The following is a 17,980-nucleotide window of genomic DNA, read 5'->3' as shown; positions in this document are numbered from 1 at the left end:
GTAGGCTTGGCTGATTGTCACCAGCTAGTCTCAGAGCATTTACCTGCTGACAGAATCCCAATTATTCCAGGAGAGGTTGATACTGGAGTTGGGAGGTTGAGGAAGAGAGCGCAATATACTGTTTACTGTGTTATTGTGTGTGCAATAGTGGGAGAGCGAACGAAAGACAAGGATAAACTGTGAGGGGTGGGTAGATTGATAGGAAGGCAGAGTGGAGGAACATGTGAAGATAATATGGCTATGTATGCACACAGTATGTGTCTAATACGCCAAGTGTGAATGTATGTATGCAGATTAATTGTGTTCCAGAGAGCATTGAGTGAGACAGACAGACAGACAAACAGAGAGAGAGAGAGAGAGAGAGAGAGAGAGAGAGAGAGAGAGAGAGAGAGAGAGAGAGAGAGAGAGAGAGAGAGAGAGAGAGAGAGAGAGAGAGAGAGAGAGGCTGACAGTGTGGCGAGTGTCTAGAGGATTCTTCTCTCAGCAGCACAGGTCAACACAAGTCTACTTGTGTCGAATTGTGTGTCACATAGACACACAGTTCGACATCTCCGCAGTCACCTGGGAACTCTGACTGAACCTCAGGACTGTCAGTCAAAAAAACCATCAATGACCTCTTCTCCATTCTCTTTGAGCAACCAAACAAAAATGTGTGCCTTCCCATTTAATCCCTTCTATTACCGTTCCAAACGTTTTTTGTTATGTCGAAAGTGTGTGTTCTTCAGCTGATAAGACTGCTCTAGGGCTCCACTGTGGCTCTATGGGAGTGTCCATCCATGACAGAAACTCAGTCCAAAGCTGTAGAAATTGTTGTAACGTCTGGATCAATAGTGAATTAGCCAGTGCACTGGCTTTGTGGTGTGGAGTTGTGGTCTGCTGATCACTATAGCAGACACCAAAGTGACACTGTAAGGATTTCATGGCAACTGGGCAGCACTTTCACTGGGTAAAAGGTGAGGGGTTGAGGTTGTTTGGGCTATGTTAAACAACCTTTAAACCTCTCAAAGGAAGGTGGAGAGGGTTCAAGTTGTAGGACGAAGTTTAGGTGAAAGGATGAAGGATGTAAAAAGAGAGGTTGGGTCTCTCTCTCTCATCTTTCGATTGTCCTCTATGTGGTGCAGGTGTGACTGCTCGACTATGGTAACCCTAGTGTTCATCACTGCCTCCCATGATGACCCAAAGGTGTGTGTGTGTGTATGTGTGTGGGTCTGTGTTGGTGTGGCTGATGATTAATGAGCCACTGGTTCCTGAAGGATTGTTCCGATCACTAAAGGGACAAGACCATGAGCAGACAAACACATCCAGGGAATGTGGACTCGGGACCCAATCAAACACAGACACACACACTTCACCATCTTCTGGGTCCATTACACCAGCCCCCCCACATCTCAATCATACACACTTCCTCAACACTAAGCCATGCAGAACTAAACTGGGAGTGACTCTCCAGAGAAGCCCAAGGCTTGTGTGTGACCTGGAATACATACCATTATCTGGATCGGTTCAGTACGGTTGTACAGTAAAGAGGACATGATGACAAATCAATGGTGGAGCTAAGAGACAGAGACACACAAGGTGGCCCTCTTGTTCAATATAGAATTTGTCATATTTTCATGGCAGTGTCTCAATTATGTGTGTAAATACAAACATACAGACACGCAAATACAGTTTTATGCAAATGTTTGGGCACCCCAAATGTATGTTACTGTGAATAGCGAGTAAAAGATGACCTGATTTCGAAAAGACAAAGATGACGTTTTTTTTTTTTTCAATTACGTTTTTTTCGGAAAACAAGCCGCATTTTCTATAACCCGCACCCCACCAGAATGGGAGCTTTGTGTTTGTAAATCGGATTTTAACCCGCACTGAAATATATGCCGCACTTGATAGGAACAATGATACCAAGAAATGCACGAGTAGGCTATAGGCGGATAGCCTACCGAAGTTGAATTAGTCAATGTCGTTAGCGATGCTAGCTAACGTTGGTTTGCTAGCTGTATAGGCCTATAACATTTCACTGGGTCTTGCAGCTGTTTGATTTACTGAAATTATTATGAAATGGTATGTTCTACTAGCCATTTGCCTACTTTAGCAAGTCACTGTATTTCCAAGCCCTGATAGTGTAACTGAGAGGACACAGTAAATAATTCCTCTTTCAGCCCCCGTTCCAGTGTTGAGCATTAAATTAGCTGCACGGTCTGTAGAGATCTTGGGACAAAGCCACTTTTTTGTTCTAAAATGCTGCTTCGAAATATAGGCCTAAACCGTACAACCACAAGAAAACTGTAAAATCGGGGTACAAGCCGCGGTTTTATTTCCGAAAAGTCCCCCGACATTTTTATGTTGGGACTTGCTCCTCTTGAGGTAGTCCATTGTGGATTTTGAGGTGTGTTTTTTATGTTGGGACTTGCTCCTCTTGAGGTAGTCCATTGTGGATTTTGAGGTGTGTTTAGGATCATTATCCTGTCGCAGAAGCCATCCAATTTTCATCTTCAGCTTTTTTACAGATGGTGTGATGTTTGCTTCCAGAAATTGCTGGAATTTTATTGAATCCATTCTTCCCTCTACCTGTGAAATGTTCCCTGTGAATCTGGCTGTAAGCCCAAAGCATTATCGATCCACCCCGTGCTTAACAGTTGGACAGGTGTTCTTTTCATGAAATTGTGCACCCTTTTTTCTCCAAACATACCTTTGCTCATTGTGGCCAAAAAGTTATATTTTGATTTATTCAGTCCACAGGACTTCCAAAATGCATCAGGCTTGTTTGTTCCTTTGCAAACTTCTGAAGTTGAATTTTGTGGTGAGGACACAGGAAATGTTTTCTTCTGACGACTCATATGTGTGCAGGTGTCGCTGCACAGTAGAACAGTGCACCAGTGAAGGTGAAACAGGGGTTTTGATTTGTCTTTCTAGCAAACCTACAAGCAGTTCTCTCTGAAAATGTTCTGGGTCTTCCAGACCTCAACTTGACCTCCACTGTTCCTGTTAACTGTTAATTACATTACAAACTGAGGAAATTGCTACCTGAAAATGCTTTGCTATCTTCTTATAGGTTTCTCCTGCTTTGTGGGAATCAATTATTGTGCTAGGCAGCTGCTTAGAGGAGCCCATGGCTGCTGATTGTTGGGACAAGGTTTGAGGAGTCAGAGTTATAAAGCTTTGAAATATGCATCACCTGGCCTTTCCTGTCAATGATTGTGAACATGCCATAGCACTAACAACCTAATTAAGGTCAAAGAACTTGGTAAATGTTATCTGAGGTCAAATCTCTTGGGGTGCCCAAACCTTTGAATGGTGCGCCTTTCTTTTTTTTCAATTTTTCTTTTTACAAATATAAATATATAATTATAACAAAACATTTTGAAAAGAATGTTTCATCTTTAACTTATATGACTTTTGGAGATGAGTTCATCTTCTACTCACTTAACATTCACAGTAACGTAAATTTTGACCAGAGGGTGCCCAAACTTTTGCATAAAACTATGTGCCTGCATTTGCACAAACACACGCGGTGGGATAATGGCTTACACCAAATCCCCCTTCTGTCACAGATTAAAATGCCTGGTTGGAGAGCATTAGCAATCTTTCTTTTCATCAGTTTTTTTTGTCCGTGCGTACCATTGGATTTTTCAGCCAATCTATTGAGGCAGGCCTGACACAGATACAAGGAGAAGTCAACCTCAATCTGATAGGCCATTGTCTTACTCTCCCCATCACTGATTCTTGCTCATGATATTGATCGTAAGGCTGTCCTGGTCCTCATCACATCATTGGAGAATGTGTCTCTATGTCTGTGTGTGTACCGTATGTGCACTGTGCAAAATAATGGGTCTAATAATCACAATTATAATTTCATATATATGAATATCACCTTTTCTTACATGTGATCACATTCACACATCCAGTTTCCTTATTACATACAGTATAAAAAATATATATACAGTATATCCATGGGAAGTGTATGCAGTAACAATTGAGGAGCATTTCTATCATGTCTTCAAAGGACATCAGATAATCCCAAAATGACTAAATCCAAAATGCAATCCCTATCAAAAGAACCAGGAACGAGACAAGGCAAGAAAACCACTCGAAACTTTTGTGACACCGTCTTCACCGCCTCCTCCTCTCCTCCTCCCCCATCCCGTCCCTTCCCTCTTTGCACCCTCACCTCCTCCGTGCCTCACAGGCCCGTCTGTCAGCCCTCTGTAATTATGAGGAGTGAGAGTAATGTGTTGCAGTATGAATAGGATTGTCGACCTGATTGTGATGTATAGGCTTTCATTACCATGTCCAGGGCCTGTTCCCTTCGCTATGGAGGAAATCCTATTTAGGCCTTAATTTGGTAGCGTCCCTGACCGTCCCTCCTGATAGCAATCACACCCTGTAATTGTAGCTTGGGCTGACAAGAGTGAGGTTGAGACAGAGGGAGAAAGGCAAGGAGGAGGGATGGAGAAGTGTGACAATGATATATCCACATAGTTTGGTACATTATTCAAGTCATAACAACAGCAACGTTTTTGTATGTGTACCATTTTGCTGGAGTTCAACAGTTATCTTGTGAAAACAGCCAAAAGATAATTACAATGGTATTTTCTGTGTGTTTTTTTATAATGTAGAAGGTTATAAGTTATATGTGTACATTGGGACTGTCACCTTTGCCAAACTCTGTTTCCAGTTCTAATACCTACACTAATTGGGAGGACAGATCCTGTTAACACGATAATTATGATTTATGAAACAATCTCCAGCAGATATTACACCTCTCGTTCCAAATCCTTCCAAACAGTTAACCAGCCCTCCAGCAATTCATATTTGTGCATTTTTTATACAAGTTGCTAACTTGTTTAGTATTTCATTACCTACTTTTAAACGGACCTGCTTCCAAGGCAAACATTTATGTAGATCTTTACTCCACTCATAGAATGTCTAATCGACTCATTTAAATACTGTTTGCCTGCAGGATTGGGCTTTAAATGTTTGATTGCCCTCGTATTTAACACCATTACTCCCCTCCTCTCTTAATAAGGACTTGATGAGTCTTTCTTAAGACTCCTCGTCTCCTACCTCTTTATTCTCCTTGCCTAATTAAGTAGAATATTCAAAAATATGGAAATGAAGGGGCATTTGAATAAAGTTCATTATGGTATGAGAGCCTAATTCTACAAAAAGCTTTTTAAGCTTTGTTTTAAGTGAACAAAGGCAGGAGGCTTTTGCCATACTGGATCTAGGCTCATTAATTCAATCAAAATGGCTTAAATCCAGTTAACTGTTGGTTAATGACCCTGACTTGAATGACCCTGGGTTAGTGAAAACCCCAGGGAACTAAAAGCCTGACTCAATTGTGATACCATAGCTGTGGACACCATTTCAATACTGTGGGATATAATTTCCTGGAAACAAAATGTATTTCACTGCATGGTATGGGGCACTTGAAGGCTGGGATTAATCAGACAATCGATTAAACTAAACAGAGACATATTTTGTCCCTCAGGCTCAAATGCATAGTTCCAAACTAGGAAAACCTAGCTTTAAAAGCATTATGCTTGAGCATTCTCCTATTTATCCTACTCTAAGTGTCGCCTCAGACCAAATCTCTTGGAGGTCTTACCTGTCCAGGGTGAATGACCTGTCATGGTGCCTGTGAAGCAGCTCAGTCAACTCAGTAAACCCACCACTCTGCCTCGGATCATTCCCGTCATGGCCCGCACTGACCCCTGGCACCAGAATCTACACATACACACACACACACACACAAGCATAGACAAACACACACACGTGTACACACACACACACAGAAAAATCCCTCTTGGCTCTATTGGCTACCATCAAACGGCGTGTATGTGTTTTTGTTTGTAAGAAAAAGTAGTCCCTCCGAATACGAGCATCTGCTAAATATAATATAGCGAGTGTGTGGTTCTGCTCAGGGCTGTGTAACTGACAGCAGATGAGGTTGTAAAGCAGTGGGATGTAGCAAGGCCTGATCTCTCTCTCACTCTCTCTCCATGCTGCTCTGCGCCTCACTGCCTTTCAGCCATGGGATCAGCTGCAGCCACTAATGAAACGTCAGTCAGGTAATTGTGGTGGCCAAGCAGCCAGGCATGCAGGCAGAGAAGCAGTAGGCAGGCAGAGACAGGCAGAGGCAGACAGGCATGCAGGCATAAAGGCATGCAAGTACAGTAGGCAGAGAGGCAAGCAGGCAAGCAGAAAGGCAGGCAGGCAAGCAGAGAGGCAGGCAGACAGGAGCAGGCAGCATTGACGATGGTATCAGGATGCTAATAAGTTAGCAATGGATAACTGCAAAATCTCACTTGTATGGACTCGAATGTTTAAAAAAAAAAATTGTTTATGGAAAATGTGTGAGAATTTTAGTTCCCACCAAATGATGACTTCCTCACTATCAATCATAGATATTGTATTAATAAAATACATACAAATCTATGTCTGTATGTTGAGGGGGGTTGAAGGTTTAAATCCTCTGCTTTTGCACTTCAGAGTGATGTTACAATTGCTGCAAGGCACTGACAGAGGCACTGACCTAGGGTGCAACCAGAGTGAATTATGGGTAATGTTTAATTCCCTGCTGTGACAGCTGTGGAACTGCATGGTAAATTGGATTTTTTTTTTTGGGGGGGGGGGGGGGGGGGGGGGGGTGGAATTGCGCTCCAGCAGGTAGGAGACATTTCGCTTGGCCTGGGCTTCTGTCAGGTATTGTTCAATGCCTTCTCTATCTCTCTCTGACAAATCACATCAGGCGGTCTGTTTCTCTCTCTCTCCGTCTCTGAGGGCTGGTGATGGGACAGAGTGGTGGCAGTCTAAGCTTATTTCATTTATGGTCAGGCTGCTATCAGAGCTCTGCCTAAACGGGTCAGACTCTGATAGCCTCCAAGTGTCACTTTCATGTCTGCTGCCTGCCACTAATAAACACACAGACCCCTCCATATATAATACATGAGGATTCCACAGTGGGTTCAGTTTTTACACTCCCTAAAGATAAATGGCCAGAGAGGGTCAAGAGCCTATTTGGTTTCATTCCTTCCTTCCTCCATCCTGTCCCCCCTTCCTCCGTCCCCCTACCCCCAGCCCCCCCGTCCCCCCTCACACACCTACATCTTTGGAGAGATGTAGACACAGAGGTTAATGCCTAGCTGTAAGCTCTTTTCATCTCTGGTAACTGGGAGTGTATTGTTCTTGTCCCTAGGCTAAAAACCATGGAAATAACTTCCAATGTTCACCCTTCAGGCACTTCTACTTGGGATATGTCGAGGACTCGGCTCACCTTCTTTATGTGGAAGCACAGCAGTCCTAATAGAGGAGCTGAGTAAAGTGGGGGTTTGATTAGAAGTTTATCCCCTCAAGGAACAGCTTATGCGGTATCCAGTTGGGAGGAGTGAAGGTTAGAATGAAAGACATGCAGATAGTTATGAAAAGAACCAGAAATAACTTAAGACTAAGCTGTACATTAAGCATGTCTTTGTGACCACTGAATTAACATCAGCCATCTTGAGAAAATAAGAGATCATTACAGACAACTTGAAAGGAAGTTTTACAAAACATATTTTGTGTTCCATGAGGTTTCTTCTTCATACCTACAATTTGAATTAGATCTTGTGGCAACTGGATACTTGTTTTAAGTCAAGATTAACAAAGTTAGCTACTGCTAACTTAGCAATTGCACCTGTGGTGCAATTGCTTTGCATCTACAAATTCCAAATGAATCCTGTTATGTTTTTAAGACTTTTACGTTATGTATGCAAGTATAACCACCACTTTCACATGGACTCATGCTCACGTAAACAAGCAAACACACCTCTTGGGATATGATGAAAACCTATCCCACGGTTTGATCTCATCAACATATAGCAGCCAAATTGTCTGAAACTCTCTAGGTGCTCTGCCTGGTGATTTTTGTAGCATCTCCTGACGCACACACAGATAGATGCTGATGGGAGTCTTCATCATTCACAAAAGAGCAGTTAGGATCCTTCTCATTAGCTTTGTAAATACCTTATAGGTTAAACCTGAAGAGACCTTATAGTATTATGGTTTTGAGAGAGAAACAGACAGGGAGATATCTGAGGCAGCTACATTCACAGCATCAGGCTTGATAAACAGATGAACAGCGATAATATAGGACATACTAATGGAATATAATACTAATGGATTGAAAAAGGTTGACAGGGGAGTATTAACCCAACACAGCCATCCAGTTCACTGAATGAGCGGGTATGAAAAGAGAGACAGAGGGAAATGGAGGAGGAACAAGAAAGATAGCCTCTCGTCTGTGCTCTGTCAAGGGAGAAATTACACATTTCGACGGGTTCCATAGATCAAACCAGTGGATTTACGAGCCAATTTTGAACATGAAATATACACACCAGGAATCCATTTTACTCATGTTTACTCAGCTTCTCTCACTTCCTCCCTTACACACATGCATCTCTTCCCAAAAGTGAGGGTGCATGAGTTTGTCCTGGTAACATAGGCAATGCCTAAAAAAGCTTGCAATGAAGTTGGTAGAACTGGGACGAGAGGCTCTGTCCAAGTGTCTGATCTTAGGGAATGCTGTCCTTTAGCTTGTGTATGAAGACTTCAGTCTGGATTTAGTATGGGACCAAACTAGAGACAACTGAGATTGGGCATCTTAACGCTGTCTGTCAGAATAAGCACACACTTGCACTTACGTACAAAAGATTATACAGGATAAAACGGACTGGGTTAGCATATCATTCACTCATAATTAACAATAATAATACACGCAATTCACAATTTGCACACAAATTCATATCTAACTGGGCTGACAGATAATTGACATGCAATTAGCACAATTTTAAATAAAAACACATTTAGGACTTCATGACCAATGCAACCTACAAAGGACCATATAATTACACTTTTAATTAAGTCATTATTAGTTAACTGATATGAAATTATCAAAATCTCAAGTCATTTTAAACAACTAATTTCAGAACAATATCTTCCATCTTAATTCGATATCAACCCTAAATTAAATGTTAATCTTGAACGTTAAGACTTAAGCCAACATGAACAAGAACCCAATACACACAAGACTCAAAAAACAATATTTTTTTTTATTGAAAAAAAGGAGAAAAGTATCTCCAAATATCTCACAATAAGCCACTGTGACCAATTTAGTGCACACTATCTCCACTCAGCCTGACATTCTACGAGCAGTAGGCAGAGGCACTAAGGCAAAGCCATCCCATCTATTCACCCATCTCCCACCTAACAGAGGGATAAGAGATTTTTTGTGAATGAGCGGAAAGCCGTACTACAGTGGACAAATCTATAATTTACATAAACGCACATTGATGGAACAAAACATCACAATTACACAAAACTATAACAATGCCAGCATATTAACTGGATGCCTAAATGCACTCCGTATAGGGAGGGGAATTGATGAGCAATGAAAAGGAATGTCAGCCAGTCACTGCAGTGTCGGAGAAAACTGGATGGGTGTAGGAGCAGGCTAAAGGGGACAGGGCTTGCCCTGGGTTCTGAGAGGGAGGCCTTTCTGGCCCTGAGGGCACCAGTCAGTTTGTGTGCACAAGGTGACGGTCTGAGCAGGTGCCTCCCAATCCACCTGTCCCTATTTTCAGACTTCGGCTCAGTGGGCTACTCCACCAAAAGTGACTTCCTTAGTCCTCCGCAGTATGCCCCTTCCATGTACAGTTAATGCCACCCACTTCGCCTCCTCACTAAGGCTTCTTCACCTTCTTAATGGATGAGGAGCTAGAGGCAGATTCCCTGCGTTTGCGCTGAAAATACAAGATGTACAGCGTGATGTAAATCAAGAGTTATACCACAAGCATGCTCTTCTACAGGCACAGGAATATAAATGACCAACTCATCATTCCAATTTCTCACATGGACATCAATAAGGCCGTCAAGACTATCAAGAGCAGAGAACTAGAATACATGCTGACTTAGGAGTAGGGTTGCACATTTCGTGCATTTTCCTTAACCGATGAGCGGTTAGGGAGTCGGGCTAGTAATCAGAAGGTTGTTGGTTTGATTCCTGGCCGTGACATATGATGTTGTGTCCTTGGGCAAGGCACTTAACCCTACTTGCCTCGGGGGAATGTCCCTGTACTTACTGTAAGTCGCTCTGGATAAGAGCGTCTGCTAAATGACTAAATGTAACAATAAATAATCAATTAATCATTAGGACTAAAATACAAATGGCATACAGTTTAAGTCTTGAAACATTAATAGGGGCACATTAATTACAAGAAACATTGATTCACAAAGCACAATCAATTTAAACGAGCAGCCTGAGTTCGCTAGCTACTAGTAGTAGTGCTACTGTAGTTAGATACTATACTATCCTCTGCCCTGTTTGTCACTACCTGACTGAGCCAAACAGAAAGTGCTTTGCTGTACTCGCAATGTTGATTATTTGGTTGGCATGACTTTGTGGGTGATTGACGTCCTTTCACGGTTCCAGTTTCTCATCTTCTCAAGTGGATAGAGACCGGAAGTTTGTTTGAGTTCCATAGAGCGGATAGCTCCGCGGTCGTAAAATCGCAACTTCATTAAATTCTTATTTGTTAAATTCTTAACGGCAATTAATTGATTAATAATTAATCATGCACATCCCTACTTAGGAGATTTGATAGTGACTTACAGAGTTGGGGGTGAGAGGAGCCCCCACCACGTCTATGATCTGCTCCTTGGCCTCGGTTTTGATGTGGTCCGGTCCGGGCCAGGCCTGAGTCTCTGGTCCGGGGGTGCTGCTGCTGCTGGTGGTGGTGGTGGTGGTCTCCCCCAGGGGACCAGAGGGGCCTCCGGCCTTCAGGAGGGCCTGGTAGCGGTGCCGCAGCATCTGCTGCTCATACTCGCAGTTGCTGTGGGCCTGCTTGAGCTCGTACACCAGCACAAGGTCGCTGCGCAGCTCGTTGAACATCTGGACAATCTCCTCCGTGGGCATGGGGTTCAGGTCTGTAACAGCACCCACACAGGAACACAGGGGCATGGCGAGAGAATGATGATATCCATGTTTCAGTTATTTATAAGGTTACAAAGGAGTGGGAGATTCACATAAAAATCTATATTATATAGCTAAAGGTGCTAAAAGTGGTTTTGTAAAAAACATATATCGCCAAAGTTATGTAACAGAAGTGTAATAAAATTATTATAATTATTTTATGTATTTAATTAGATAATAGGCTGAATACTGGTTTTATATGAGGTTTTACTAATAATACATTTCCATACGTAAAAAATGCCTGTTCAACCAAACTATCAATACGCGCATGTCTGTATGTCATGATAAATACAGTTTGTGCATAAGCCCACATTGTAAATTCCAACGAATTACAAAAAATACCAATGGAAAGTTTCCACCTTTGGTTACAGGATTAATGGTCCTAAAGAATATTGTAGCACTTCATGCTGTCAATTCAACTAAGATTGCATGTCTAAACTTTCAAGCTCATTATTGAAACACACCAAAGTACTCAGTGGTGGGCGGCGCAAAGGCAAACGTGCAAAATGACAATCACAACTGAACAATTATTGTGCCTATATACTAGACATAAATATGAGAGCTATGTAATTTATCTGCCTGACTATAAAGAACTGAGAACTCTATATACCATATCTGTAATTTTTGATTTACAGTATTGATTGTGTGATCATATTGTATACTTACCGACACCTTGCTCTGTAAGGATTTGCTCAATGGCTTTGATCTTCTTCTGGCCTACTGAGCTGGGCAACTTCATCTGAACACACACACACACACACTCAAGTTAGGTGTCAGGGATATTGCTATGAATGTCCTCACCTCTGCCAGTTAATTCGTATGAAATGCACTTCAGCAAGGCAGATCAAAACGTATTTATTCACTGGAGTCTATCTGACAAATTATTTGGGATTCTCTGCTCCTTTAGTGCTAATGCTTATTCCATGGAGAGCAACAGCTCGTCATCAGTCTTAGAGATGAATCTGCTTCCTCTCATATCGTCTTATAGACATTAGCTGACTCCTAACAGCATAAATCATGATGCCCATAATGGGTGCTAAGGCAAACATGCTCCAGCCACTTTCTGCATACATCAAAAGATATGATGGCAAGTAAATAGATTTCTGGAACCTTGCAGAAAACACATTTTAGGCAAGGGGTTTAAATTCCAAGTATCAATTGGGGTGCTTTATATTGGTCTTAGAGAGGGAAGTAGTGCTTCTGGGATAGCGTGGCAAGCAAACTTTTGAACAACCCACACTAAAGTTCTATTGAACAGAAGTTCCTTTAGCGAAAAAGGATGTGATGAAGGGATTTATGTGATTGCTTGATACATAGTTTGATGGATTGATAAACAGACGGCCGATGTGTGAATTCATCTTCCCACGGCCAGCGCTTACCCTCTGGCTGCGCAGTGTGACTCCTGCTGATTTGAAGTCTGGGAATTTGATGCCTGCCGTTTCAGGGACAGCCTGTGAAGAGACAGGGAGATTTGAGAGAGGATGGCAGACGTACTTAACAGGACACCAGTCTCATGAAGACAGGCTGGCCCAATGGCAAAGCTTGTTTCAGGAGCTTGAGATATCCTGAACACAAGGACAAGACACACATGCTGACATGATGTGATACTGGTGCCCTAAGGAGCTATAAAACTAAAAGGATATTTCAATAGTATAACACACTGACAGATGTGTGTAGTAAGTGTGTCATACCGGTTTCTCTGTCTCTCGTTTCTGTGGGAGCTTCTTCTTGGTGGCCTTGCGCTCGGCACGTCTCATTTCTGTGGTGGTGTCTGCTGCCGTGATGAGCTTCTGGAGGTCCTGCGCCTTCTTCTCCCGTTCCTTCTTCCTTGTCTCAATCTTCCGCAACTCCTGGATCAAGTACTCCTCTTCTGCCACCTGCAGAGGAAACAGGGGAAGTACATGTTAAATATGAGGCTGAAGCAAAACATTCTTCAATTTCATCTTCAATTGCTTTCACGGAAATTCATTCATTTGTAGCATTTTTGCTAAAGAGGTATAGAGTTTGTTGTATTCTTCCCATAGTGAAAGACCTTCTACACTATGGGAAGCCTTCTACCACACTAAGTATGTGGATACCTGACCCTATATCAGTTTGCTGCACAATCGCTGTTCCAATACATCCCAAATGTGTAGCCTTATGAGTACCCTTCAATGGAACTAAAGGTCCTGGCACATATCCTGAGAAACAGCCCCAGACCATTATACCTCCTTGACCAAACTTCACAGTAGTTCCAGTTTACCCAGTTTCATCCATCAGACTGCCAGATAATGAAATGTGACTAATCATTGCAGACAACACGTTCACACCATGATGAATCTTGCGTACTGCTCGACCATGGAAACCTATTTATGAAGCTCTAGACGTGCAGTTCTTGCGCTAATTACGGATGCAGTTTGGAACTCTGTGGTGATTGATGCAACAGATGACGGGCAACGTTAACCTGCTTCAGCAATCAAAGACCCTGCTCTGTGAGTTTGCGCAGTCCAACACTTCATGGCTGGGATATTCTTAGTACTCGACGCTTCAACTTCACTATTATAGCACTTATAGTTGACCAGGTCAGTAGTTCACTAACCCTAACCGACTTGTGGCAGTGCCATGTTTAAATTCACAAGTTTTTCAGTATGACCCACTGTACTTCCAATGTTCATCTACATATGTTCCATGGCTATGTGCTGGATTTTATGCACCTGTGAGCAATGAGTGTGGCTGAAACACCTGACCTCAATTTGTAGTGTCCACATACTTTTGGCAATAGTGTATGTATATATATTTATTAATTGTATATACACTTACAAAAGTATGCTTCTATTTCTATGACGGTCAAAGTGGCACCTTTTCTGCTCAGATGTTACATTCATATGAGTGAAACCAATGCATGTTTAAAAATATACATATTTGTGTGCTTCTTGAAATTATACATAATCCAGTACTTTTTGAAGGGGTCATCTTTCAACCACAAATCTCTAAATCGACCCTGGGCTAAATGTAATATATTGTGTTCATAGATGCGGTGACGGACAACATCAAGTCTCATATTTGAGTTGACTGACCTGTTCAGGGGTACGGTTGAACAGTTTCTCCAGCTGTTCTTTCCTGCGCCTCTCGTGGCCGGCATCGAATATGTAGATCTTTGGCTCCGTCCCTGTGGCCGCACGGACCTTGGTCAGCTTGCCGCATATGTTATAATATCGTTCTTTCAGATCCTCCACGGAACGTTTCTAAAAGCAAAAGTACAGTAAGACAATCAAACTATGGTCTGTACAGCAGGCACACCAACACGTCTAGTGACACTCGATCCATCTGATTTCACCACGAACACGAGGTGTGTTTGTGTCATTGTCACAAGGAGCCACATTACTCTGTACTGCTGGTGGTCATAGCGGTCGTGAACCACAGTGAAGCGCAGGTCGAAACGCTTGCACAGGTCAAACAGGTGGTCCGTCTCTGCTTTGGTCCAGCCGTCGTCATGGAGGTACATTTGATACTCCTGCTCTGAGTACACTGGAACCTGCACTGCCTATCAACAGAGATGGGAGAGAAAGATGGAGGGTGTGGAAAAGACAGTGCCCCTATCACCCACCTACAAGGCAAGTGAGAGCAAGAGGAAAAACACAACAACAACAAAAGAGAGGAGAAGAATGGAGAAACCCTTACCTTGTTGAAACGGGCAAAAGGGTAGTCCTTGCCCTCTTCTGTCAAGCGTCTCCAGTGGTGAAATATGGCTCCATCTTTGCGGGCAGGATTGGTGAAGGGCATCCATTTCCAGGGCCGAACCCTTTTACAGCCAAGCTTAGCCTTGACTGTCCTGTAGCCTTGGGTAGTGTCACTGGGAAGTAAAGGGGGAGCATCTCTACAAAGAGATGATCTGGCATCAGTATGTATACTGCCTATAGGCTCTGATGTGGTCAACGTGAAACAGAGCTCAAGCACACTTTACGCTTACTTATAAATGCAAGACCATATTCCATTCACCCTAATCATTATACATTCCAAATCCACATTGCTCTATTTTTTTAGGACATAGGATGCTAGACAGAAGTCAGTTCAGCTAACAGTCATACTTCTTATCAGAGTAGAGCAGAGCATAGACTTCTCTGTGCATTCCCTCTGGTCTCTTGAAGGTCAACGTTTCTGTTGTCTTCTTGGCCTTTTTCTGTGACGGAATTAAAAAGATAAATCAATCAAATTGATTCAACTTAGTTGTCCATGTAAAACACACTAGATATGACCACTTGCTTTTTTTCAAACAAAGACACTGAATGGAATAAATCAATGAGCTTGTCGATAAACTTAAAAAAAATATGTTCTACAGTATAATTCACAAAAACTTGTAAAGATGAGAACCTGACAGAATACGTAGGAATAAAGACCATTACCTTATCAGAATTGATGAAATCCTTCTTACTGATGGGACCAGCATCATTGTCTCCACCGGCCAACTCCAAAATATCTCTTACATCGGCACCAGTGGCCATATTGATGCACTGTAAGGTAAACACAAACCTTTACAATGCAACCGCATAATTGACTTGCTTGGTAACAGGACATAGTCGTAGAGAGATAAGTTAGCCTCATATAGATGTTAACCACCTCTGCTAACTTAAGCTCAATAGAGTCTACACTTTAACCAATAACTCTCAAGCTACAAACTAGTACTAATGATACTAGCACACTACAGCTACTGTACTAATAGCACCAACGAACGAGCAGGACTAGCTTTGCAATTTGCTATCTAGGTATAAAGGCTATGCCCATCTATATCATCATGTCTGGACTGGATTTTTTTTTACTCAATTCACTAACCTGACGCCCCGTTACTGTTTAGCTAGCTAGCATGTAGTGATTATGCATTTGAATTTTGTGGTAAACTATTGCTAGATCTGATGACTGAAGTACTACTAACTAGCTAACACTAGCTAGCTAACTAACCTGCCATTCATAGTCGTTGCTTATGTAGCTAGCTAGGAGCTACTAGCAGCTATGTTGGTAGAGCTATCCTTAGGATTTGTCTTGCAAGCTAATCCTAGCAACTATTTTAAAGTAACATCGATTCTAAACTTACATTGGTGGGGCTCTCCGGTTTATGTTCGTTGATTGAATTACTTCTCTGGCTAGCTAGGTAATGCTACTTCCTGTGTGGAACACATTCTTCTATTATTTCTTTGAGTTTGATTGGGTATCGCAACCAACTGAAAGGTGCGTATACCGCCACCTACTGTGCAGGAGTGTTTGACAAGTCAGGGCATGCCTACATTGCGACAAACTCAAATCAAATCAAAATGTATTTGTATAGCCCTTTTTACACGCAAGCATGTCACAGAGGGGTTCACATACGCCCATGGAACTGCCCATAGAACTGCCCCTCAACCAACCTAAACCCTCAGGGAAGACAATGAAAAACTCACAGAAAAACTCACTACAGGAGAAAAAATGGAAGAAACCATGGGAAGAAATCTTCCCTAAAACGCCCCACACACCCAAACCACCTTAGTACCTCACAGTTCCATGCCAGGTGGCGCAGACAAGTTTCCTGTAGCATTGCGTCACCATTGTGAGAACAGAATACTGGTAAAAGGAATTCTAGCTTTGGAAGGTGACATCCTCAGGGAATCAGGTAATCAGCCTTACTGCTCCTTCTTGGAGCTGCTTCAGACCCCAGTCAGGTGCCATCTTGTGGATGCATTGGACGGATGACAATGTAATCTTGATTTTATGTGTTCACAGGTTGTTATCCAAACAAATAATAATGTCAAAGTCACATTTCTTTCAGCTGTCAAACAGCACCACCAAGTGTTCATAGAGGCTGCCATGGTGGTTCAGTTCATAATCCTGGCTCCTATTCTGGATGGTGGATGCTGAAAAAGAACAGGATGGAGATCAAATAGACTTTCACATACAGTAGCCATTGAGGGGGAAAAACCAGACCATAGAATATCTTAAACATTGCACAATTTCTGTCTTTTTCCCTTTTTGCTAGATCTTTATCTAGATCCTTGTGGCCGAGTCAGTCTGCTGACCCAGGGTCTCACCTGTCTCAGACCACACCAGCATCCTCGTTGTGGGAGCAGTCACTGATGCCCCAGCCCTAAAATTTGCAGTAAAACAGGTCTTCTCCATCCCATCACAGCTCATATCATCCATCCGATAATACTAAATCCTTAGGATAGTTTAATCGCATAAAAAAAATGAGTCAGAAGAATGCCTAGCATCTGATGACACTTGTCAAACAGTGTTATCGCCAAGCTCATCGGTTGTGACACACATATGACCTGAGCTGGCTGTGTTATGATATGATAAGGGCTTATGGTGGTCATAGTAAAAAGCAAGTAGTAGTCCCTAAAGATACTGTCAAATTAAATGTGTTCATACATGAATAATGACACATTTATCCAGCCTACCTTGTTCATATCTTCCTTCTGGTATAGCTAAAAGGGCACCAGAGTAATATAGATATCGACAAACAACTTGCGCAGCAGTAATGTCCCATTTGTCATCACACACAGTATCCCACTGCTCATTATAGTAGACTTCCACACAGCCTTCAGAGGATAGCTCTCAATCCACCAGTCTCATATCACCATTCATGAACCCTGAGTAGGAAATGTAATAAACAGTCAGTCTGTAACGTATCAAACCAGCATCAGATTGAAAAGCAATGTTTTGTACATTCGATTCTCAAAAGCAATCAGCAACAAACCACAAAAAATAGGTACGCTTTCATGACAAAAATGGCCAACAAATCTACTATGAACCATTCTTTTCTATTCAGGGCCCTCCATCTACATCTCTATGTAGGCCTATTATAAACTTCAGAACATGCTCACCAGAAGTAATAGGAGACCGGAAACAGGTTACTCATTTGGCATTTTATGACACCAGCACTGGACATGAATGCTATTGAAATAGGGAGTTTCATTATTCTTGCACAACATTCCTGAACCTTTCCAACACCAGTTATATATTATA

General features: G+C 42.3%; 1 protein-coding gene across 1 annotated transcript; it reads right to left on the bottom strand.

The window, feature by feature from the left end:
- Positions 1 to 9,058: 9,058 nt before the first annotated feature.
- Positions 9,059 to 16,221, bottom strand: dmap1 (DNA methyltransferase 1 associated protein 1). The gene is made up of 11 exons (XM_062452755.1): positions 16,077 to 16,221; positions 15,391 to 15,498; positions 15,076 to 15,167; positions 14,669 to 14,864; positions 14,373 to 14,531; positions 14,065 to 14,232; positions 12,700 to 12,885; positions 12,388 to 12,459; positions 11,675 to 11,747; positions 10,649 to 10,962; positions 9,059 to 9,779 (listed from the first exon to the last, which is right to left on the bottom strand). Exons 2-11 carry the CDS (start codon positions 15,487 to 15,489, stop codon positions 9,720 to 9,722), a joined length of 1,419 nt encoding a protein of 472 aa, XP_062308739.1. The 5' UTR covers positions 15,490 to 15,498; positions 16,077 to 16,221; the 3' UTR covers positions 9,059 to 9,719.
- Positions 16,222 to 17,980: the final 1,759 nt, after the last annotated feature.

Source organism: Osmerus eperlanus, chromosome 26, assembly GCF_963692335.1.
Source record: "Osmerus eperlanus chromosome 26, fOsmEpe2.1, whole genome shotgun sequence".
Taxonomy (NCBI): Eukaryota; Metazoa; Chordata; class Actinopteri; order Osmeriformes; family Osmeridae; genus Osmerus; species Osmerus eperlanus.
The sequence above is the reverse complement of the archived record's forward strand: the minus strand, read 5'-3'. Positions and strand labels throughout refer to the sequence as shown.

Bases quoted from the DNA above. Each gene is read 5' to 3' on its own strand.
- dmap1 (XM_062452755.1), bottom strand. From the start codon at position 15,489: ATGGCCACTGGTGCCGATGTAAGAGATATTTTGGAGTTGGCCGGTGGA. The intron at 14,865-15,075 runs GTATGACTGTTA...ATCTCTTTGTAG, and splicing joins CTGCTCTACTCTGATAAGAA to AGATGCTCCCCCTTTACTTC. The intron at 14,233-14,372 runs GTAATGTGGCTC...TTTTGCTTTTAG, and splicing joins ATGACCACCAGCAGTACAGA to AAACGTTCCGTGGAGGATCT.